This window comes from Mandrillus leucophaeus, unplaced genomic scaffold (genome assembly GCF_000951045.1).
Source record: "Mandrillus leucophaeus isolate KB7577 unplaced genomic scaffold, Mleu.le_1.0 Scaffold1001, whole genome shotgun sequence".
Taxonomy (NCBI): Eukaryota; Metazoa; Chordata; class Mammalia; order Primates; family Cercopithecidae; genus Mandrillus; species Mandrillus leucophaeus.
Genome location: NW_012098111.1, coordinates 716270 through 741386, shown reverse-complemented (window position 1 = coordinate 741386; position 25117 = coordinate 716270). Strand labels below are relative to the sequence as shown.

The 25117-nt window shown below is 43.4% G+C and overlaps 1 protein-coding gene across 3 annotated transcripts in view; it reads left to right on the top strand.

Moving 5' to 3' along the window:
* Positions 1–25117, top strand: part of TGFBR3 (transforming growth factor, beta receptor III) — a 245589-nt gene that overhangs the window by 89484 nt on the left and 130988 nt on the right. For 2 of the 3 annotated variants that reach the window (XM_011973436.1, XM_011973431.1), the window contains one exon: positions 19099–19283. In XM_011973436.1, the coding sequence (XP_011828826.1) occupies positions 19099–19283 (185 nt within the window). Of the gene's footprint in view, positions 1–15521; positions 15620–19098; positions 19284–25117 lie in introns of all 3 variants that reach the window. The other variant, XM_011973443.1, reaches the window with a different exon arrangement.

Below are 25117 nucleotides of genomic sequence, written 5' to 3'. Positions count from 1 at the left end.
TTGCTGCCTGTTAGTTGCACGTATGTTTGCCGTTCTCTTATAATTACAAAAGGAAAGTATCCAATTAAAAAAAAAGAATAGATATAAAATAATATGTTATCCAACTTAGTGTGTATTTGCTTACTGCAATCGAGAACGCAGGAGTGGTCAGTGAAGTGTAGGGATTAGGGAAAATAATTGAGAAAAATGAGGAGAAAGAAGGAAAAATAGATGTTTTGATAATCTTTGTCAAATGTTTTCTCAAAGACCAGGCTCAGATTTAAAGTATTATGCAGATGTAGTCTTTGGCCTCTGGTAGCTTTCTGATAGGAATTCAGCCTTGAGTTGAACTTTGAGATGGGTTGTTTTCTTTTCATTTTTTTCTTTTTTAATTACTAAGTGACCAATCTGTTGTAGTTTGTTGATCTATTTTTTGCTCTTGCCATCCTTCTGTTGCTTTCTCCATGAGCTACTGTTTATTCTGGAATGTTGAGCATCCACATTTAGAATTAGGATTTGTGTGGCTCTATCTTAACCAGGAATGGAAAAAATCCAACCCAGTATTTCAATTCATGGGTTTAAGTGGATTCAGAGAGGTTCTGATCCACAGTGACAGGTTCAGAATTCCCATTTCTAAAGCCCCCGTTTCATTAGGTAATGAATGTACAAGCTGAGCCCTTCCAGGTTCACACTGTGGATGCTTCTCCACTCCTCTGTTTTGGTTGGCTTTCTTCCTTCGGGTGTTTGGGAAGAGTCTGATTACAACCAACTTCTTTCCTTGTCAGTCGATTTTATAACACAAACCATTAAAGTTCAAACTTTTTGTTCAGCAGGTCGATTTCATTTGTCTCTTCTATAGGGATCTCACTTTAGAGTTCATAGAATTCTTTGCTATTCTTTACTGTAATTCATTTTGGCAAGGTATGTAGTATTAATTCCAGGTGAGGCAACCAAGAGAGGGGCCCTAAGTCAAGGAGCTTGTTAATGGCAGAGATGAGCCTGGAACCTAGGCTTTCTCGGTTCAAATGTAGTGTTCTTTCCTCTGTGCTCCCAAGGTTCTCATTGTATGCTGTGGGCTTCTTTTTTGTAAAGTAAAAGGGGGTAGTGAGGAGAAGGGAGGTTCTTTTCTATTGATTTTTCATATACTTATTGGTGTTATGTTTATATTTTTATAGAACTTCCTGATTTAATTAAAAACTTCTCAAATGCCATGATCTCATTTGTTTTCATGATGACCCTGAGGACAGGATTATCCCTATGTTATGTTATGTTATGTTATGTTATGTTATGTTATGTTATGTTATGTTATTTTTAGATGGAGTCTCACTCTGTCACCCAGGCTGGAGTGCTGTGGTGCGATCCCAGCTTACCGCAACCTCCGCCTCCCAGGTTCAAGTGATTCTTCTGCCTCAGCCTCCCAAGTAGCTGGGATTACAGGCCCCCACCACCATGTTCAGCGAATTTTTGTATTTTTAGTAGAGTCGTGGTTTCACCACGTTGACCAGGCTGGTCTCAAACTCCTGGCCTCAAGTGATCCACTTGCCTTGGCCTCCCAAAGTGTTGGGATTACAGGCATGAGCCACTGTGCCTGGCCTCAAAAATGCCTGCTTTTAAATTGCTCGTAGCATAGTAGAGGCTTTTGCAGTTTTGAGGGTGTTGGAGGTTAATTTTTTTGAAGGAAATAATTTCTCTAATGTGGAGGAGGTGGTAATTTAGAAGACTGTGTTGTAGAACTGCAGCTGGGTATATGTTTACTTTTGTGAGTGCCTGTTTTATTTGCCCGTTTATTCATACCTATGCATTTGGATAGAAAAATAAATATAGTTCTATTTTGGCTCCCTGAAATAGTTTTTATATTTTCTGGAATTTCCTCACTTATTGTCTTTAATATTCCAAAGTTTTATTATGACTCATTTTGGTCATACAATAATAGAAGAAGTAGGTGTCGGCCTTTTTGAAGGGGTTTATTAAGTAATTTGGGGAAGTATATTTTTGAAGCCTATAAATATTAATTTTTCCCTGGTGTCGAGATTTGTCTTGTGGTTGTCAATTGTGCATATTCTTACATGTTTTGGATAGGGGAGGGTAAAAAGGAGTTGAGCATAGTTTATTTTTTTCTTTGGCTCAAATATGTAGTTTTACCATAAACCACTGAAAGTTTCCTGTTCTTGTTTGATTAAAAAAAAGTACACTTCCATTCATTGTTTCCATGTAACTTCCTATACTTTTTACTAAAAAAAGTTGAAATCTAGGATAAATTATGAGTTATCTCTCGGCAAAGAAACAATTTCATTTCAGGAAGGAGCTTAGGAAGCGAACCTTCTTGAGTATGAGAAACCGTAATAGCCCTTGGTGTGTATGTGTGCGTGTGTATATGTACATACATATGCATATACATATGCCTTTCCTTACATAATAATGGTTTGCAAAGAGTGAATTTGGACCCCGACTTCAAATTAACATGGAAAGGCAGGGAAGATTCCATGTTATGGTTGGATTTTAGAAAGCTGCAAATGGTATTGTTGTACCATAGACCTGAGGTCCCCCAACCCCCAGGCCACGGACCTGTTAGGAACGGGAGGGGGGGGGGCGGGGGGCACACAGCAGGAGGTGAGCAGCCAGCGGGCGAGTGAGCATTACTGCCTAAGCTCCACCTCCTGTCAGATCAGCGGTGGCATTAGATTTTTATAGGAGCGTGAACCGTATTGTGAACTGCGCATATGAAGGATCTAGGTTGCCTGCTCCTTATGAGAATCTCACAAATGCCCGATGACCTGAGGTGGAACAGTTTCATCCCAAAACCATCCCCTCCTCCCTGGTCTGTGGAAAAACTGTCTTCCATGAAACCAGTCTCTGGTGCCAAAAAGGTTGGGGACTGTTGCCATAAAGGGGCCTTTGAGTGGCCCCGTTAATGTGTTTTCTTTGTTAGGTGGTGCTTTCCAGCCTGCCCTGGACTCTGTGGTTCGTGGTAGATCATTTGTACTGACCTGGACCAGGGAGCACTGGTAGGAGTATCTGATTTCTATGAACAGTGCTTGCTGGCACTGACTCAAGAATGAAGATAGGAAGGAATGGTGAATACAACTTCCATTGAGAAACTAGAGTGGAAAAATGTGCAAATTATGCTAAAATCGTAATTAATCTGGACTGTATAGGTTAAATATCTTTTCATCCTGAAAGAAAAGGGGAGGTCACCATGAGAAAATGGGATTGAGGGACCGTAAGAACTTTGTTATACCTAGTTATACATTTGTTTTTTTTCTCTTAGAACTTCTGAAATGCTTGAAGCATCAGAAGCAATAGGAGAGTAGAGCTTTTAGTATGGTTTTGGTGTGAACTAAATTTCCAACAGTTCACCTTTAGTGCATAAGCTTCACTTTCTCTGATGGTTTGCCATTCAAACTAGATTACTCTGGGCAGTGTCCCTAATATTGTCAGTAACATCAGTTTTACAGCAGATTTGTGCATCATGAAGGAAGCCAGAACTTCCTTCATTTTAGTGAGTTACAAGTGTTTTAGTGAGTTATAAGGAAAATAGCCGTCAAAAGTCCATATAGGTTACTCTATGGATGGAATGGGGAGCCACCTTCTGGTCTTCATTCAGACTTGGTTGACTTAAAATTGAGTGTATAAGAGTGTAAAAAATGGTAAGTGATAGGCTTAAGGCAGAGACACAGGCCTGCAGCCGGAACTGGAAAAAACCCCCACAAGTATAAAAAATATAGGCAAAATTATAAAGCAGCCGGGCGCGGTAGCTCACGCCTGTAATCCCAGCATTTTGGGAAGCAGAGATGAACACATCCCCTGAGGTCAGGAGTTCAAGACTAGCCTGGTCAACATGGTGAAATCCCATGTCTACTAAAGCTACAAAAATTAGCCGGGCGTGGCGGTGAGTACCTATAATCCCAGCTACTCAGGAGGCTGAGGTAGGGAGAATTGCCTGGACCCAGGAAGCAGAGGTTGCAGTGAGCTGGTGCCATTGCACTCCAGCCTGGACAGCAGAGCGAGACTCCATCTCAAAAACAAAAACAAAAAAACTATAAAGCACAGCAATATGGGACTATTTGGTAGATATAGTAACTGAAATCATATCAAGCTTTAATAAACTAATTAGTATTCATAATGGCAGCCCTACGTCTTCAAGAAAAAAATACAATAGGTGAGTTTCAGGATGCTCAAAACATTTAAGATGGCCAGGAAGAAATTATGCATGTAGTACATTTTAGGCAGATTTCCCTTAAAAATGACTAAAGATACTTTCTTTTCTGAAACAAGAAGAGACTTAGTTATTTGGAAAATTTGGTTATGTGGAATATCTCATTGCCAGTCAATGTTGAATAAGTGAGGCATTTATTGTGTGATGGAAAGGTGGTTCTTTGGGCCAGATGAAGTAAGGTGGGAAGAAAGGAGTATAGTATGAAATACTGAGAGAAAGAATTACTACTTTAAATAATAGGTGTAGCTTTGGTATGTTTTTCTGTGCAAATCTCGAGACAAAGCCTTTTTTGTTGGAGGAAATGGCATGCAAAGGATTTTATTTTCAGTTTGACCATTTGCAAGTATTAGAGCTGTCTCCGTGGGAGAAAGGTGAGTTCCCTCTGGCAGTGTGGTTTACGAAGGTTCGCTTGGGAGGAAAAGAGAGGAGCTAGTTGATCCAGAGTGGAAAAACACCAAAGCAAAGTTTTCTCCAAAATAACACCACAGATTTCAGAAAAACAGAAGTTGCTTTCACTGAATGTGACAAACTTAAAAAAAAAAATTCAATTTTGAAACATCATATGACACATCTGTTTTGAAAGGTTGCCTTGTCAGACACAGATGTATGTTTTATGGTACGTTACAAGGTGAAGTTTCGTCGTGAGCATGCTCAATAGATGTTTTTCTGAACAGGTATCTCATTTATCCCAGTTTTAAATTTTTTGGGGAGAGTTTATTAAACGATAGTACAGTAATTTATCTTAGTTTTAGGTTAAATACAATTTGATTGAATTATACCCTTCTCTCTTAGACTTTTATTGAACTGGTATCTCTGCTTAGATTTAATCCTTTCAGAAATTGCTTGTTGACCCAACACAGCAAAATCCAAACTTTTTGATATATGTCGTGGCACGTATCATGCCAAAATTACAAACTCCCCCACATGCTTTTAGCAAATAAATGCCAGTTTGCTTCTTGCTTTCATACCTACATTAATGCAGACTATTGGTTTAAAAAGTTAAAAATCACCGATCTTTATTACAGGCCTCTTAAATTGAGACCTTGGAAAAGTATTTTCTTGCAAGACCTGATGTTTCCCAATATTATTTATTTATTTATTTATTTATTTATTTATTTTTCAAGACAAGGTCCCACTGTGTCACCTAGACTGGAGTGCACTGGCACTATCTTGACTCATTGCAGTCTTGACCTCCTTGGACTCAAGGGATTCTTCCACCTCAGCCTCCTGAGTAGGTGGGACTACAGGTGTGCAGCACCATGGCCTGACTAATTTTTAAATTTTTTTTGTAGAGATGAGGTCTCACTCTCTTGCCCAGGCTGGTCTCAAACTTATGGGCTCAAGCAATCCTCCCACCATGGCCTCCCAAAGTGCTGGGATTACAGGTGTGAGCCACTGCACCCGCCTGTGATTTGTTTCCTTTTTGTGATATCTATGTGTGCATCATATTTTCTCTTTATCCTGCCTACTAGAAAGCGCAGAGCTAGGTTTGGCACTCAAATGATGTAGTTTCCTTTAGCTAAGTGTTTTGATAAAGTTTCTGTTTTGCGTTTTTTTTCCAGAACACATCTCATAGTTGAAGAGCTGATAATAATTACAGTAATACAATAATAAAAATGAGTTGATCCTAAGAACAGCCTTATGGGGGCAGATCCTGTTATTATCCCCATTGTATAGATAAAGAAACAGAGGCAGGGAATGGCTAAATGACTCCCCCAGGTTAGAAGGCTAAAATGTGGCAGCGCTGGGATAAACCTAGGAGACTGGCTCCACAGTCCTTAGAGAATTAGCAGCTTGGGAGTTTGGTTGTTTGGCCCATGAATTCATCACTCAACAAATGTTTATGAACACGTGCCGCATGCCAGGCACTGTGCCAAGCACTGGGAGAGAGGAAGCGAAAGAAGCACAGTTCTTGCCCTCATGGAGTTTCTGGTAAGTAGAGGACACACAAACATATACCCGAATAAATGAAGCAATAGATTTATAAAAGCTTATATTTGCTATAAAGGGAAGGTATAATATTAAACAGGAGTAACAGTTTAAGGAACCTCTGAATTTTATCAGGTATAATACAAAAGTGTAGTTCTGGGCCAGGTTCGGTGGCTCATGCCTATAATCTCAGCACTTTGGGAGGCCAAAGCAGGTGGATTGCTTGAGCTCATGAGTTTGAGACCAGCCTGGGCAATGTGACAAAACCCTGTCTCTACAAAAAATACAACACATAAACTGATGTGGTGGCACCCACCTGTAGTCTCAGCTATTCGGGAGGCTGAGGTGGGAGGATGGCTTGAGCCCAGAAGGTAAAGGTTGCAGTGAGCCCAGATCACACCATGGTACTCCAGCCTGGGCAACAAAGCCAGACCCTGTCCCCCTCCACCTACCCCCCAAAAAACTGTGGTTCTGAACCACAGCAACTGAGCCGAGCCACAATCCTTCTGTCTCTCTAAGACTCGGTCTACACTGAGTAGTTTTGTTGATGGCGCTGCTTGATGAACCCGTAACTGCTACGAGCTCGGAAAAACCAGGTCCACAGCTTCTCAGAGGCTTTTAGTTTCACTGTGAAAGGAGCAAGAGCAAGTGACCAGATGTTCATAGATTTCTCTACAAAATGTCTGCTCTCAGTTTCCCTCCTAACAGAAGCACCTGAAGCAGCAGACTAGCTAGCCTGAAGAGGAAGGAATAGAGTTTAGTCTTATAATTGGGACCTATATGTTAAGCTGAATAATTTGGCATTCAGTGTTAAGCATTTGACTCATTCCTGTAACCAATTGTGAGTGCCCTGATGATGTATAAACTCCTTAAAGTAAATGTGTTTTAGTTCATGGCCCAATATGTACACATGGCTGTAATTAATAATATTTTGCACAGCCAAACCAAAAGTTTGCAGATTTTCCCTTTTTAATCTATGGTCTCCTATCTACAATCAGGACCAGTGGTTATAGGCGATGATTCAACTCCCCAGCAGTTGTGGTTTCCCCCTTCTGCCCTTCCTGACCCTCTTACAGTTTCTCATCTTGCTACTTCTCTCTGCTTCAGATGCTGCACCCCAGACCGTGGCCACAGCCCTAACAGAACGCTCACCAGGCCCGGAGCATGCCACATGCAATGCGTGTTATTCCCCCATACTTTTGCACACATTCTTACCTCTCTTTCTCCCATCTTTTTCTTTCTTGCTAGACACCAGTTTGCCAAAGGTAAAGAGAAAATTAGTGATCATCTTAGGTACAAATTAAGGTCTGAGAGATGAACAGATTTGGTAATGTCATCCCTCAGGGTTAATGAGGAGTAGCTTTGTAGCTCTGCGAGTCTTACTTTGCTATCAGATATTGCATTAGTAGGAATTAAGTTGTAATTTTTTTATGTGATAAAGTTTAGTTTAATATTTTGAATCTAAGTTGATAAAGCATTTGAATTTTAATAAAGAAGTGTACTATCCTTCAGTTATTTTGTATCTGCCAAATTCATAGGGTAGGAGAAAAAAGATCCTATTTTCTCCCATCCTTCAAATCTTCAGATTTGTTCTTGGTCTCTGTGCTGAGCCAATTAGGCAGTCACATCCCATAAATTCTTACCCCTCAAAAATGAATGCTGTAGCCAGTGTCTCCTGTCTAAGCTTCCTTTTTGTCAGAAGAATAGGGACCGGTGCACCATATTATAGGTCAAAAGTAAATCAGGGCTTGGTGTGGTGACTCACTTCCAGCGCTCTGGGAGGCCGAGGCAGAGGCAGGTAAATCACCTAAGGCCAGGAGTTTGAGACCAGCCTGGCCAACATGGTGAAACCCTGTCTCTACTAAAAATACAAAAATTAGCTGGGTGTCGTGGTGCACGCCTGTAATTTCAGCTACTTGGGAGGCTGAGGGAGGAGAATCACTCGAACCCAGGAGGCGGCGTTTGCAGTGAGCTGAGATTGTGCCACTGCACTCCAGCCTGGGCGACAGAGTGAGACTGTGTCTTCAAAAACAAAACAAAACAAAGTAAGTCAGAAGGACTGTTGGCCAAGATGGTGCCAAATGACTGTCTTTACGGATTGCTGGAATTCCCTGGAGGCAGAAACATGGACTATTCTTGCCTTTGGGAGTTGTACTTCCAGAATGTGCTAAGAGAACAGGAATTTTTACTCTAGTACTGTGCATAGTTTAATTTAATTAAAACATTTTTAAAAAAAGAAATGGGGATCTGGTTATTTTGCCCAGGCTGGTCTTGAACTCCTGGCTTCAAGCAATCCTCCTGCTTTGGCCTCCCGTAGTGCTGGCATTACAGGCATGATTACAGGGAGTACATGCCCAGCTGTAGTTTTAAGTCTTTCCAGTGCAATTCATAGAAATAATTTCTGGAGAGTAATGCTAGGGAGTAGTATAAGAACATCTTATCTTAGATATTTTATTAATCATTCTAAAAGTTTTTAAAGAAAACAGTTTTTGATTGGAGAAAATGTTCTCATTCATTTATTTCTCTTCCCCTCAAGGGACTTTATGTCTCTAATAGTGTTTGAAGTTTGTAAAGCATTTTCACATATAGTGCCTCATTTGATCTGTAAGTCAAGCCTGTCATTGAATAAGAGATCATGGAATGCTTAAAACCCAGCTCCCGTATCTCCTGGTTCACTATTTTTCGGTGCTTCTTGCTGCGTCCAGTGGTGACTTCTGAGATGCCCCTGCTTCACTTCAGGTCATAAAAACCATAAAGCATAACAGCACCACTTCCTCACAAGGCTGCAGAAATCCCCTTCTGTTGGCACGTCCAGGTTGTATAATGGTATCTTGCTTAGATGGAAGAGTACGAGTCTTTTATAGCTTGGCACTTCCCAACACTTTGAGAAATTGGATCCCTGAAGAACCTGTACCCTTTGTTTCCTTTTGAACTTTGAAAACACAATTGAACACAGGAAATTCTCCAACATGGTTGCGCCATGATTTCAACACAACAATACACAAATATGCACTGGCTTTTGGCCCAACAAGTTGGTGGTTGACTTCTTGGAAGAGGGTTAGTTTGTTAGGAGGAAGGTCTGGATGTAGATTTTGCTTGGAGGGTGAAAGAAACCAAGATAAGATATGCCTAAGAGTTGTGCTGTAGAAAAGTCTAGTTTTTTTCCCCCTGAGAAATCCAAATTACAAGTTTTAGTACTTGTCTACCTTTTTCCTACTAGGGATAAGCTTCAGCCTGAAGCCAGGTTTTATTGTTGAAAACCCCAGGTGGGAGCTGTGGTAGAAGGGTCCTCTTTGGAGTTTAATGGTGATACATTCCACCGCTCCATCCCCAAGGGGCTGTAGTTCCAGTGAATTGTAATTTGAGATGGTACAAACATGAGCATATGTTATGTACACGCCAGGCGTGTTTGTGAGCTCAGGGCCTTCCAGGTGTTTTTTTCCTGGAGCTTTGTTTTTGTATCATATCCTGGTTTTGGTAACATTCCTTCTCATGAAGCTCGATTAAAGTGAGGCGGTGCTATTGGCTGAGAAATCATCCTGGGTGCCCTTTCTTACAGATTCTTGCATCCCATGAGGGTAGAAAGGATTTTTAGCCCAAGGGCAGAATAGATCCTGTAGTACCCAGTCCCACAGTCTGTGGGAGTTTGTCCCTCTTTGCAGCTGACAGCATTTCAGAATTCCCTGTGGGACAATAACAAAATCCTTATTAGCCAATGGTGTCGTTAGAATAAAATCTCTCCACTGCGATGTCTTGGTCCCAGGCTATAATGTTACCCCTTAATTCCCTCTGCATCTTTACCACTTTTATTACAGCTGAACACACGCTCCTCATTAGTACCCTGGGTGATATGGGGAATCAGAGTGCTGAAAATTATGTGGAATAGGTACCAGATGTTTGTGTCAACTTGGTATGCATTGGTATTTGGAATGCTCGAGGATCACATTTATTAAATGTGAAAATTACTTACCGTGTCTTCTCCAAAACATTACCCCCCTCCGCCAGTATTTTTGTCCATGTTGCATGAGGTGTGATATTAGTAATTTCTTTTGGCACAGATTAAATTTAAAATGTGTGCCTCAAATGCATCTGTTCCCAAATGCTTTGTCTGCATTTTGTCAAGTTTTGGAGCTGGCCTACCGCCAGCAGGGATGTGGGGGTTCTGTAACTGAGATTGGAATGCTGTGTTGCAGCTAAAGGACATAATGAAAGGGTGAGTCCATTTGATTTTTTTCTTTAAGTGAAACTGGGAATTTAGACATTGATGTTATAGCGAGATCTTAGGAAAGTTTCCCATGTGTCCAGATAAGTAAGCATTAGTGAAAAGGACGGAGGAGGGCATTTGGTAAAATGAGAAAGTAGTTTCATTAAGTTTATGAAGTCTTTTAAGTCAACCAAAGGTGATAAGTGTGAACCAAGCAGTTTATTTTATTTTAGTAGACATGAATGAATGTTTACATTTGGCCTATACTTCTGTTCACCCAGTACTGAGGAGAGGAACTGGAAAGTGCAAGGCAGAGGCAGGTGGCGCTCTGCCAGGGGAAGAGCCTGGAGCTGGAGTCTCAGAGACCCAGGTTCAGATCCCCCACTGCCCCTTCCTGCCGATGTGTTTCTTAGCCTCTCTTGAGCTCCAGTTTCCCATCACTCTAAAATGACAGCATTAACACTGTCTTCACAGTGGCATTGTGAGGATCAGAAACATGTACAAGATGTGTGGCCCCTAGTGGTGTGGTAACCATACATATGAAGAGTTAACCCCCAGCTTTTCACACAAGGCGGCGGCCCAGGGAGCTACCACGTGCTTTGCAGTGTGGCCTCAGGTGGCCCAGCTGCTGAGTAGCCGAGCAGTAAGGGCCTGCTTTGTGAAGGAGGCTGGTTTGGCAGTGGCCTTGGCAGTGTGGCCGTGGTCTGGGCCACCTAGGAAGTTTCTCACCGCAGAGTTGGTTTGAATTTGTGCTGTCTTCAGGTCAGTAAATGTTTTTGTCAGTAGAAGTAGCATCTTGTGGGTGAAGGGGGCTGTGCCTCTGTGCTGGTGGCTGAGGAGAGTGTACCAAACAGAAGAGCAGAGCCTGACTTCAGTTCAAACAAGACACAACACCCGGCAAGATTTTGAGGATATCAGATTTCTTGAGTAAGCCAGCAGAGGAGGATTAAATTCAGCTCACACTTTGAGTATGAGGAAAAGTTAGATTTCTTTGGGAGTTACCCTTAAGGAGTCCTGGACTCGGCACATACCAGATGCCCACAATGAACTGAAATATCCAGATTGGGAGGCACCAGTGAGGATTGTCTCTGGAGGTGAATCCATATGTACATTACTGCCAGGAAGCACTTTTCTGAAATACACATCCTACCTCTGTGTGGCTAACAACAGTTTACTTATAGTGGGTTACAGAGTTTCTGTGAGGCTTCGGATGAAGTATCTGCAACATGCCTTTTCATGATAAAGTATGGTGTGAAGTGAGCAGACGTGTGTGCTTATGAGCATCGTTGCTTTCAGGCCTGTTTTTTCCTCATCGTCCACGCCCTGGTTGATCCTTACGTGGTAACAGCTTTCGCTGTGCTGGTAAGGAGCATCATCAGAGCGTGTTGCTCACTCGGCTCTTGACTGCAGGGAAGAGATCGCGTAGGGAAGACGAGATGTGGGTTTTCAGCCGTGGCCACAGGAGATACTCCCAGCCTTTTGAGGCTGCCGGTGAGGGCCGACAGTAGCAGCTCCAGAGCTCACAGGTCACCACAAAAGTGAGCAGATGAGTCAGATGGGGTTTCGGAGCATGTTTTCCTGGTTTCCAAGCCTTTGTGGCCGGGAGGTGCTGTATCGGGCCCCATGGTGGTCAAGTGAGAATCTGAGCCACCGTGTTAACTCAGGCACGTGTGCTAGAGCCTGTGGGGTGGATCATGCTGTTCCCAGGTGGAAGCCTTCCTGAGTGGAGCTGGCCCTGGCATTGTGCGGACAGATTGCGGAAGGAACCACTATGAGGCCAAGCGGGAAGGATGGGAGACAAGTTCATGAGCCGACTGTGGCAGAGGGAAGGGGACAGGAAGGCTAGGGCCTGACCCAGAAGTGGCAGGATGAGGCTGGGGGTGTGGTGTGCCAACGGAGAGATAGAGGGTTGTTCTGCCATCTGGAGAGAGGGGCTTGGCCAGAAGAGTGTTCGGGAAGAGAAGACAAAAACAGATTTGTGTTTCCTGCATTCTGTGACAGTTGAAGGTGGGGAAGCCCCAACTGGAACTTGATTCTTAGCAACCAGAAATGCCACCTCCCTCATTTCATGGTTGGTGTTTTTTTTTCTCCCCCTTTTAGTATAAGAATGAGGCTTTGGCTCTCAGGTAAAGAGTGAAAGCAGGAAGTCTGAGACAGACAGTCCCTTATTGTCATGAAGCCCATGCAGCATGCATCACCCCATGGCTCTTTCCCATTTCTCAGCGATAATTGAGTGCCTACTGTGTGCCAGATACTGTGCCGGGGTGAGGCAGGCAGCAGCACACAGAATGGTTGGGTTCTGTTCTTTTGTCGTGTTTGCAGTCTTTGGGAGCATGTAGATGTGAAACCAGTAATTGCACAAATAATTATGTACATCTAATCACAGGAGGTGCTGTGGAGAGAAACGGAGAGTACCACGAGAGTATGAAAAAATTTAGATCTAACACAGCGAGGGAGGTTTGGGGAGCTTCCTTGAGAGATCAGTAGAATGAGCAGGAGTTTGTCATGCCATGGTGGTGGGAAGGAACAGACGCAGCGGGGAACGTGTTCCTGGAGGAAACCTTGCTATTCAGAGGCTCCTTTGGGACAAAGTTTGGCACTTCTGATGAAATAAAAGAAGGCAAGTACATTAATTAGGGTAGGTTAAGCTACAAATATCAGAAAACCCAAAATAACATTGGCTTAAATAAGAAAAAAGTTTACATTTGTTTCCTATTTTTAAAAAAGCAGTTCAGAGCTGATCCCGTGGCTCCATGTTCATCGAGTACCCAGGTGGCTTCTCAGTTGCTGTGCCCTCCTTAGCATGCTGCTTCTGTCTCATGGCCACAAAGGCTTGCTTTAGTGCTGCCCGTTACATCCATGTTCCAACCAGCAGTCAGAAGGAAATGGCAGAAGAACTGACCTTCACTTCATACAGGAAGCTGCCAGCTGCTAGCGAGATTGGGAAATGTGGCCTTCGTTCTGGGTGGCTGTGTGACCAGCTGGCACTTGGAGAAAGGAGAACGATGGCTATAGGAAGACAACGAGCACTTCTGTGCTTCATCAGAATGGGCAAAACACAGGGAGCAAGTGCCTGGGGAATGAGAGACGGGGCCATGGTAGGAAGCAGGGCCAGATCTTGGAGGGCCTTGTAAGTCATGTTGAGGTTTTGGGACTTCATCTGGACAGCAGAGATAGAGTGATAAGTCTTTTAAAGCAGAGAGAAGCAGGATCAGACTTGAGTTTTTCAGATCAATTTGGCTGCTCTGTAGAAGACATTTTGGTGGAGGTAAGAATTAAGAGCATCTTGCAGTAATGAGGGAACGAGAGATGATGGTGCCCATGGAGATGGAGTGGGGGGGTCAGAGTTGAGTGGCCAAGGAGAGAATCCATTGGGTGAGGAGAGGGAAGGGGTGATGTTGGGGCACTTCCCCCAGGTTGGTGCCAGGTATACGTAGATGGAGGCTGGTGCCATTTACTTAGGGAGGGAATGAAGGAGGAACAACAGGCACGAGGGGTAAAGATCCTGAGTTCTGCATGTTGAGATTGGGTGTCCATGAGACAAAAGTAGATGGTGAAGGAGCTGTTGAATATTCAGGCCTGGAGCTTAGAAAAAGAAGTATAGGCCGGGTGTGGTGGCTTACACCTGTAATCCCAGCACTTCAAGAGGCCAATGCAGGTGGATCACATGAGGTTAGGAGTTCGAGAGCAGCCTGGCCAATATGATGAAACCCCATCTCTACTAAAAATACAAAAATTAGCTGGGTGTGGTGGCGGGTGCCTGTAATCCTAGCTACGTGGGAGGTTGAGGCATGAGAATCACTTGAACCTGGGGAGTGGTGGTTGCAGTGAGCTGAGATCGTGGCACTGCACTCCCGCCTGGACAACAAAGCGAGACTGTCTCAAAAAAAAAAAAAAAAAAGGAAAAAATAAGTAAGTCTGAGATGGCCTGGAGTTGTTTCTGTAAAGAGATGGGAGTTGAACCCATGGATGTGTTTGAGAAAATCTATGGAAAAAGGATAGTGCACTCCAGGAAGGCCTGGCAGGCATTTTACCTGGAAGGTGGGGATGGAACAGCTGGCAGCAGAAGAGCATCTCTCCAAGATATTCAAAGGAAAACTTCATACAATCACACTGCGTCTTTCCTTTCCTTTCTTGGCCAGAGAGGCTTTCTTTTTCCCCAAAGGAAACCCTCTCTCCTGACTCCTACACTGCGTCTGTTCTCTTAGGAGACGACTATTCTACACCATACTTAGAGTTTAACCTATATCCTCTAGCCTGGACATTTTCACAGGGACTTTTTGTCCCCTCCCTTAAGTCTTAATTTTTTTCACTTGTACATTCTGTATCCTTTGCAAACTTATCCAGTTATGTTTTTCAGGATAAAATCCTAGCGGGAAGTTGCTGGGTCAAAGGATATGTACCTTTTGTCGGGCCTTGGATACCACTGAAATATTATACCAATTTGCTCTCTCAGCAGCAGTATGATGCTGGCATACTTTTTGAGGAACCTTTCTTAAGGCATTTCTGGGCTTAATTTTTTTTTATAAGCATTGCCCCTCTCTCCCAACTTTTCTTTAATGAAAAATTTCAACATGTGTAGATGTTGAAACCATTGTACAGGGAACATTTAGATTCCACAATTAGCATTTTGCAATAGAAGCTTTATCAAATATCTCTCCATCTTATTTTTTGGGAGGTATTTCAAAGTAAGTTACAAAACAGTAGATCTCACCCCTAAATCTATGACCACTTTTTTATTTTCACAGAAAGTGTTGGCACAGTAGCCCAGGCCTTGGGCTGGATGTTCACTGTACAATGGGTGGTCACCCCTTCCCTCTCCTCACCTAGTGGATTCTCTTCTGGCCACTCAACTCTGTCCCCTTCTCTCCATCTCCACAGACACCATCATCTCTCTTGCCCTGATTACTGCAAGGCCGGGCACTTTAGGACCCTGCCTTCTGAGAGAGAGAGCCAAGGAGGGCCAAGTCTGAGGCTTTGGGTGACTGGGGAAACCTTGAAACAGTTACTTAAGCACATTGAGCTTACTTTGCTTTCTTTAAAATGGTGTTAGTGCTGCTTCCTTGCGATGTGTCAGAAGGATGTGCAGCACCTAGCATTGCATAGTGGGTACTTAATAAATGGGAAGAGTCTCTCTCTTTCTCTCTCTCTCTCTATATTTTTTTGATATAGAGTTTAGCTCTTGTCACCCAGGCTGGAGTGCAATGGCGCAATCTTGGCTCACTGCAACCTCCACCTCCCGGGTTCAAGCGATTCTCCTGCCTCAGCCTCCTGAGTAGCTAGGATTATAGGCACACCCCACCAAGCCCAGCTAATTTTTGTATTTTTAGTAGACACAGGGTTTACCATGTTGGCTAGGCTGGTCTTGAACTTCTGACCTTCGGTGATCCACCCGCTTTGGCCTCCCAAAGTGCTGGGGTTACCGACATGAGCCACTGCACAGGGCTGAGCAGTATCTCTTATTACGTTGTATGCTGAACTGTTAAAGATACCATTTCTTATATGCCCCTTGGGATTGTGGTAGATAATTCCTGATTTTTTTTTTTCTTTTTGTCTTTTTTTGGTGTAAGGATAGTTTGAGCATATGTTGTAGCTTTTTTTCTTTTTCAATCTTGGAGGGAAAAAAATTCTATGAGGAACTTCGAAAACCAACTACTACGCTATTGTGTCAGATGGTCAGGAACACACTATTGAGTGTATTTAAACATCGAGCCAAGTAGGGCTCTGCGTTTTTATTTTTATTTTCTGAGACAGGGTCTCCCTCTGTCACCCAGGCTGGAGTACAGTAGTGTGATCACGGCTTGGCTCACTGCAGCCTGGACTTCCCTGGGCTTAGGTGATTCTCCCACCTTAGCATCCTGAGTAGCTGGGGCTACATGTGTGCACCACCACAACTGCTAATGTCTGTGTCTATATCTATATCTGCATATTTGTATATATACGCGTGTGTGTGTGTGTGTGTGTGTATATATATATATATATTTTTTTTTGTAGAGACGGGGTTTCATCATATTGCCCAGTTTGGTTTTGAACTCCTGGGCTCAAGCGATACGCCTGCCTTGGCCTGCCTAATTGTTGGTGTTACAGGCGTGAGCCATTGCGCCTGGCCTCCTGTGGGTCTCTGTAGAGAGTTGCTGTCCTGGCATTTGATCAGGGTGTGCCCCATGCGTTGCTTTCTCTTTTCTTTGACCTTGGACTGACTCATATAACCCATGGCTAGAGCTCCAGCCCTTAAAGAGGGTGTTTGCTCTGTTCTGGACTCTGGCAAAACAGAGACTGTAGACTCTTAAGGCCAGAAGCGCGCATACTCAGCACTGAAGGCTTCCCAGCACCGATTCCCTCTCTCTTTGGGAATACCTTATTATTTGATTTGTTTCCATTGAGTTTTTGTCCCTGCCCTAGTGTGGAGGTGATCAGTGTGGTGATTTAAGGAGATCTCAATGGGTGATGGTGGCATCATGAGGAGGAGGGCAGATCAAATAGATTGCAGGTCTTTTTGCAGATGTGTTTTCAGCCTGTTCAGAGCTTTGCACACATACGAGAATGGAACTGAAAGGCATTTTATTTGTGCTTAATTTGTGATAATTGTAAATTCGTGGCAGGAGGCTCTGCAACCAGTTCAGAAGGGTTTCCCAGTGTGGGTAGCTGTAGCCAGTGAGTGTCCCCAGAATTGAGTAGGAATAGGATAATTTCTTGAAACTCTGGGTGTGAAGTGTACCAGACATCCCACTGCAGCTGGGAAAGCCAGAGAGGCCAGGAGGGCAGGATGAGGGCAGCAGGGGGAGTGCCTGCCCATACGGTTTCCCTGCACCCCACCAGGGGTTCCAGGGAATGTACAGTCAGTACCTCCTGTTACTGCTCTCGGAACATCTTCCTTCACCACCTTATGCTTTCTCAGAAAGCAGCTGGCCACAGTCCAGCTGTACAGAGAGTGGCAGTGACTATTTGAGAAGGCACATACTTCATTTCAGACCAGATAGCTATTATCAGCCTAGATAATTTCTGTGAGTCCTGAAATAGACTTGGCCCACCAGGCAGGGTGTCTGCTTCTGGGTGCAGACTGGCTGGTTCTGAACTATGTTTGCAACCCTGGAGAGTACCTTTATTATTTAGAAGTCAGGAAGAACAAACTGGAGTACATTCAGGCCTTTCACCTGGGTTCCATCTGGGAGGTTGTGGTGTAGTGGGCATTGTATGTTTCAGCCCAGTTTCTTGGGTGATTGAATGGAGACAATAGCACCAAGTTCACAGAAGTGTGTGAGGATTAAGCATCTAGTTCCTTCTTCCCCTGGGTGTGTGTCTATCAATCCAGCCAATGTGAAAGGAGGCTGCAGTGATTTCAGGGCTATAGCAGCCTATTTCCCATATTCCCTACAGCCAAATCCAAGTCCCTGGAATGGTGCCCTACTCACTGATCTGAGAAGGGGCATTTTTTTCAAAGCTCAATGATTCATTTATTCATTTAACAAACATTTTCTGAGCATCTCATATATGCCAGGCACTGCAGATGAATGCTGAGGATACAAAGATGAGCATGCACAGCCCTCAGAGAGGTCACATTTGACCAGTACAGATGGATGTGTACCCCAGTGGCTATCATGTAAATACAGTAGTGGAGACAGGCAGATAAATTGCGGGAGGACAGAGAAAGAGAGCCTTCCTCAGTTTGGGGCGTTTGTTGTGGGAGCAGAGTGAGAGTGGAAGAGGAATTTGGGTAAAGGAAGCAGGCTTGAATGAGGACATGGAGTTGGGAAACATCCTGGTGTGTCTGGAGACCTTTAAGTAAGTTGATGTGGACTGGGGAGGGGTGAGACATAGGAAGGGGCTAGATCAAGAAATGCCTCCTGTGCTCTGTGATGGAGCTTAGGCTTTATTCAGTAGGGAAGCTGTTCTGAAGGGACAGGAACTGCCCACAGAGATGCCAGCAGCAGGCATTTGCTTTGGGAACACCCGTAACATTGAGTGCCTCTAGGTTAGGTGGACAGTGCCTGTGTGGAAGGTGGCATGCAGAGCTTGAGTCCTCAGACTCTGTTCAGGAAGGTTTGTAATTGTCTAGGGTCGGTAAAGAAGTAGAGATGGAGAGGAGTGAATGGATTTAGGATTTAAGGCTTGATTGATTAGAGGAAGAGAGAATGAAGAAGCAGGAACCAAATATGACCAGGGTTCTACTTTTTCTATCTGAGGCTCTGCTCAGATTCTACTTCTTTTGGGAGGATTTTTCTGTCCTCTGGCCCAAATTTTGCTGTACAGCTCTGGCCCTGATTGCCTCTACATGTTACATCTTGCTCTGTATTGTTCTTAAGTTTGTTTTGCTTTCTCTAATAAAGGGAAGCTCTGAAAAGATAGGATCTGTATCTTTACTTTTGTTAAGTGCAATTTTAGGTATTTAATATTATTTATGTATAGTATTTTTGGGACTTTAAGCAACTTATTTTATTTATCTCTGATTTTCTACCAAGAGGGAAGAAGGAATTGCACACAAATGTTAAATGGAAAGTGTCCTCTACCCAGAGGAATGCATTCATGACTTGTGAGTCCAAAAGGGAATTTAAAAAATCAAATACACACCAAATTATCCAAAAGAAATGTAAGAGATTGGGATTTTAGAAGATAGGCTAGCTTTTTGGCCACTTAGTCTTGGAGCAGTTTTCCAGCAGGGATGCTGGAAAGGCATCCCTGGGGGGTTGGCAGTGGCTTGATCACCCTTGCCCGTTTGAGGCAGAATTAATTGCTGTTTCTGAGTGGCTTGTGTTTGTGATTCCCTTGGCAGGTCCAGAGCCTGGTGCACTGTGTGAATTGTCACCTGTCAGTGCCTCCCATCCTGTCCAGGCCTTGATGGAGAGCTTCACCGTTTTGTCAGGCTGTGCCAGCAGAGGCACGACTGGGCTGCCGCAGGAGGTGCATGTCCTGAATCTCCGCACCGCGGACCAGGGGCCTGGCCAACTGCAGAGAGAGGTAGGTGCAGGTGTCAGCTGTCAGCCCACTGCCACCGAGTCTGCAGAGATGATTTTCTGGACAGAAGTCCTTTTCTCTTCTGGGATTCAACAAAGAAGCTCGTGTATAAACATAAGAGAGCAGATTTAAAATGCCAACTGCTCTCTGGATTGGGCAACTTTAGGATTTCTCTGTCTAGAGATTGGTTGGCTCTCCCCCTTTCCTGGCCCTCCATATTGGAAAAAAACGTTCATAAGAATTTCAACTTTTAGGCCAGGCATGGTGGTGGTGCACACCTGTAATCCCAGCACTTTGAGAGGCCCAGGTGGGAAGATCACATGAGCTCAGGAGTTCAAGACCAGCCTGGGAAACATAGCAAGACCTTATCTCTACTAAAAATAAAATTAAAAAGAAAATTAGCAGGGTGTGGTGGTGAGCACCTGTAGTCCCAGCTACTTGGGAGGCTGAGGCAAGAGGATTGCTTGAGCCTGGGAGATCGAGGCTGGAGTGAGCCATGATTGCCACTGCACTCCAGCCTGGGAGATAGAGTGGGATCTTGTTTCAAAAAATAATAATAATTTCATCTTTTAAACATGATTGTGAGAAGCCAAATAAGGTACCATTTCTCTGTTGTTGTGAAATGTCTTTCCCATTTCCTCCTGTGTCCTCTCTTTCTTCTTTCTTTACTTTGTCATATGAGCTTATTGCTTCTGCAGGATGAATGAGGGGAAATGGGAACACACTGGAATAAAGATGACAGTACTTTGTACTTGCCTGAAAATCCCTGAGCATAGCTCCTTATCACTATCTAGGCAGCTTCCCAAAGGTGGCGGTGACATTAGTGGAGATGGTGATGATAAACATATACGCTCATAGTTACTCAGCATTTACTCTGCCCAGCACTGTTCGAAGCACTCATATGCTAACTCCATGAATCCTACAATTATGCTCATTTTACAGGTGACAAAACAGGTGCAGAAAACTTATTTGCGCAAGGTCATCATCTTCAGAGAGAAATGGCCTCCTCTTTCCTGTGGCTCAAAAGTGGCCTAGATTGTGGGTGAATGGTCATCATTTAAGAGGACAGATTTCCCAACAAGATAACACAGAGTGCTTTCCTTCTGTTTTTAAGCTTCTGTGTGTCAGAAATGTTATCACTCAGGTATTCTCTCTCCAGGGAGAAAGAAACCACAAAAAAATCCGATCATAGTGAAGTATAGGAAAAGTAATGCAGAATGGAATTTATCTTTGAGCTTCCTTCTGGTCAAGCAAGTTAATTTCCAGAGCCACTTGTTTATGTGCCTCAGTCACCCCATCTTTTTGGGGTGGTAGGAAGAGGAGAAGCACGAGATGTTAAGAAGGAAAAGCAAGCTGATTTTAATCTCATGAAAGTGTGCAGAGTTGGCTCATTTCAAAGACAGATCATCTAACCTTTCCAGCAGCATTGGAAATTATTGTTAATACTCTTGGTTGCTTGCCATTGTTGCTGCAACTCATATTTCAGGTCAGATTTCTTTATCCCAGTAATGTGTCTTTAATTCTGAACTGATGGGGGAGAGTTTGTGGTGAGAGGGAAAGGAGGAGAGGAGGAAATGCAGCTCCTATGAAGCATTGCTGACTCCAGCAATTCTTTAGCAGCGATAATTACTCATTTTATATATGCTTCTCTCAGAGGAACTCAGAGGGAAAAGAAAGTGCAAGCTGTTACAGAAGTAGCAACAGCAGAAAATTCTTGATGTTAAATTGTGCAGTACTGTTGTTGACTCTGAAAACAAATTCGAATAAGACTACTGAAACAAAAGAAAAATACCTCAAGGAGTGACAGCAGAGCCCTTCTGCACCTGGTTACTATGTTATTCAAAATGGGATTCATTTTAGGACCTGGCAGTACTGAGGATACATAACATTAGCTGGCCTCAGGGAGACAGTGTGTTCAGTGAGGAAGAAAAGAAAGAGGGCCTACAAAGGGTAGTCTCAAACTTGTTTAAAAACCTGAACATTATTCTCCTTCAGTATTTGTATAGTGTCTGTATGATTTGGGGCCAGTGATTTGAAGATGTTTTTGAGAGTAGACAACAGAGAGACCTTTAAGAATTAGATGGTTGTAGTTCGATACTGTTTGAACACAAGATCTTGGGATAACCGATTTTTGGAGATTCCATCTGGCTCTGCCTTGCTCACATATGGCAGACCTCAGAGTAGTTTGCATATACAAAGTGAGCGTAGAGAATGTCATCAGAATGAGGGTCAGTATGACGAAAGAATGAAAGACTGTGGATGGTAAGATGGGTGTGGATAAGGATTAAATATCGCTCACTCTCTTGACATATGACTGTGGAGAACATTACCACAGCTGTGCAAACAGTTTTTAAAAATCATTTGAACCACATGACCCAGCAATTCCACTCTTAGGTATATACCCGAGAGAAATGAAAACACATGTCTACACGAAGACTTGTCTGTGACTGTTCGTGGCAGCATTAGTCCCAAAGTGGAAAAACCCAAATGTTCATTTTCTGATGAATGGGTAAATAAAATGTGGTATATCCATACAATGGAATGTTATTGAGCAATAAAAAGGATGGCATACTGATATGTGCTACAGCGTGGATGAACCTTGAAAATCCGCTAAATGAAAGAAGACAGACATAAAGACCACATATCATATGATTCCTTGTATGTGAAATGTTCAGAATACAGAAATTTATAGAGACAAAGTAAATTAGTCATTGCTTAGGGCTAGAGGGGAAAGAAGGAAATGGAGGTTGACTGCTAATGGGTACAGGTTTTTTTAAAATAGTGGAGGCCGGGCAAGGTGGCTCACGCCTGTAATCCCAGCACTTTGGAAGGCCACGGCAGGTGGATCACCTGAGGTCAGGAGTTTGAGACTAGCCTAACCAAGATGGTGAAACCCCTTCTCTACTAAAAATGCAAAAATTAGCTGGCATGGTGGTGAGTACCTGTAGTCCTAGCTACTTGGGAGTCTGAGGCAGGAATATGACTTGAACCCAGGAGGTGGAGGTTGCAGTGAGCCAAGATTGTGCTGCTGCACTCCAGCCTGGGCAACAAAGCAAGATTCCATCTCAAAAAAAAAAGAACAGAAGTGGAGAAGGTGACAAAAATGTTCTAAAATTTTAATGGTTGCACAACTCTGTGAATATACTAAAAACTGTTGAATTGTAATTTAAGTGGGTGAATTTTATGGTATGGGAATTGTATCTCAATAAAACTATTTAAGAAAACCATTTGACCTGCTGACATGCTAATTAGTCTATAAAGTTTACCTTGGCTCAATTCACTTTATCAAGATTGCTTACTCCTTCAACTTAAACTCACCTAATGGTTTTTGTTATTTTCATTGGATAACTTGGTTTTGTAGATATGCCATGATATAGTCTATGCTAAAAATAACAGCTGATCTGTTTTGAGGCTAATAGTAGGAGGGCAGAGGCAGCCTTTGTGCAGTCTCTATCAATTTTTTTTTTTTTTTTTTTTTTTTTTTTAGAGAGTCTCGCTGTGTCACCCAGGCTGGAGTGCAGTTGTGTGATTTCGGCTCACTTCAACCTCTACCTCCTGGGTTCAAGCAATTCTCATGCCTCAGCCACCTGATTAGCTGGGATTACAGGCATGTGCTACCGTGCCTGGCTAATTTTTTATATTTTTAGTAGAGATTAAGTTTCATCGTGTTGGCCAGTCTGCTCTCAAACTCCTCAAGTGATCTGTCCGCCTCGGCCTCCCAAAGTGCTGGGATTACAGGTGTGAGCCACCATGCCTGGCCTCTACCAAATATTAAAGGCAAATGTTTTTCAAAATGAAATGGTAAGTGCTGTTACTTACAAATTAGCAAAACAATGACCGTGCTGGCTCCAAGCTGTAATTGACTATGACTCTGAAGACTGCTGTAGTTGGTTTTCATGATGTCATCCTTAAATGTGAGGGAATTACTAAATCAGCCCCGTTTCCCCTTGGCTTGTTACTGGTTCCGAATCAGTAGCAAGATCTATTATAAATCACCCCATCTCTCATATTTTACTGTTAATAAATTCCTACCTCCCAGGTTCTTCAGCTGGGGAGAGATTTTTAATTTTCCTGTGTAGAGGAGGGGACAGAGCCTACACCTGAGAGTGGTGACTGCAGCAGGTTGACAAGATTCAGGGAGACAGTTACGTTTAAGTTGGATGAACAGTTTTATAGGCCAGCAGAGAATTTGTATCAGAAACACACTTGTTACAACAGTACATAAAAAGCCCTCAGTACCAAAGCACTGTTTTGTCATTGGCCTCCCTGCTGGGTTCTCCTCGGGTCAGAGTAGACCTATTGTATTTTTCATCTGAGAACACACCTCTCATTTGTAATCATTGGTTTCGGAAACAACAGCCTTGGAAGCGAACAGGAAACTGGAGAACGACTTTCTGGCAACAGAGGACAGCAGAAGAGCATAAACAATGCTGAGAGATCAGATTTATCTTTTAGAGCAAGTGAGGACCGGTGTCATGGTTTCCATCCCCATGAAAACCGGCTCCTAGTACCCTCTGACTTTGAGGTAAAATGCAACCTCCCCCTTCTGTCAGAATCCCGAGTTTAATTGCTCAGGGCGTTTCCTGATTCCTGAGAAGGGTTACAGCACCATCAGAGGCTTGTTTACAGTAACATACTTTCATTAGTTGCTGGAATGGCAACAATTTTGTTTCCTATCATCTAATTTTTACTTGTGACCTGCTTTTATGTGGTGGTGTGTCTTTTCTATTTCCGACCTATCTAATTGCTTGCTTATTATGAAAAGCTGCTGAGGATAAATCCCTAGTTAGCCATTACATATGTGTAGAAAAGATATGGACATTTAAATTTATGTATTTGTTTTGACATTAAGGAGCAATGGGCGTGCCAGTGCCTGGCTGTAGGGGTGGAGTGGGGATCGGGAGGCTCCATTACCATGGGAAAGGGGCCAGGTTTAATAACTTCACCCGTCAAAAAGCTCAGAACCCTATGAGCTTCTCTGCCTCATTCCAAAAGAGAATTTGGGATGAGCTTCCAGCAACAGGCAAACCAACAGTGTAAGCAGAAATACAGAATGAGGACCAAGGGAAAGAGGAGAGTGCAGTTTGTGAGCCATATGGGTTAATGTGGTTGGTATGATTGTGTTTGAAATTTGGCTCCAGACTTTTTGGCAGGCAAGTCAAGTGGGATGTGTGGTTAATCACACATGTGGCTCCAAATCACTTTTACTTTGTACCTTCTCTGAGGATTGGCATAAAGCTGTCCTGTTTTTGGTTCTTTTTGAGGGCAGGAAAGACCACAGTGGGGAGAGAGAGAAGGAAGTAAACACTGTCAAGTGCTAACTGCTCAACTTGCCTCTTAACAGCTCTCACATCCCCCAAATGACAATACTAGCAGCCATAGTGGTGGAGACTGCGTGTCTCCTGCGGGCCAGCCACCTGCCAGGCACTTGTTTGGTTCTGCCAGTCTTCTTGTCAGCCTGAAACGGAGGCTTGGTGGTCATGGTCACTGTTTTTGCAGAAGAGAATGCTTGGGCTTAGGGAGGTTATTCAACCAGATGGTGAGTTGCGGGGCCAGCCCCTGAGTTGTGTCTGTTGGATTCTACAGTGCAAGCTGCAAAACTTTTCCCGTACTCCAGACAGTCGTCCTTTTCCTATTAGCTCTTACTTGGTTCTGGGCTACAGAACCTGCTAGTCTGCTTTGTTAGACAGCCAGCAAGTAGGTCTGTTAGTGAGGGTTTGGGTTCTGTGCATAGGTTGGTAATAACTCTTTCCAGTGCTTAGAGTCCTTTTTGATTCCCTTCCTTGCAGTTTTGGGGCAGTATCAAGTTGGTCTGTGTGTGGCAGTGTCCCTTTTTT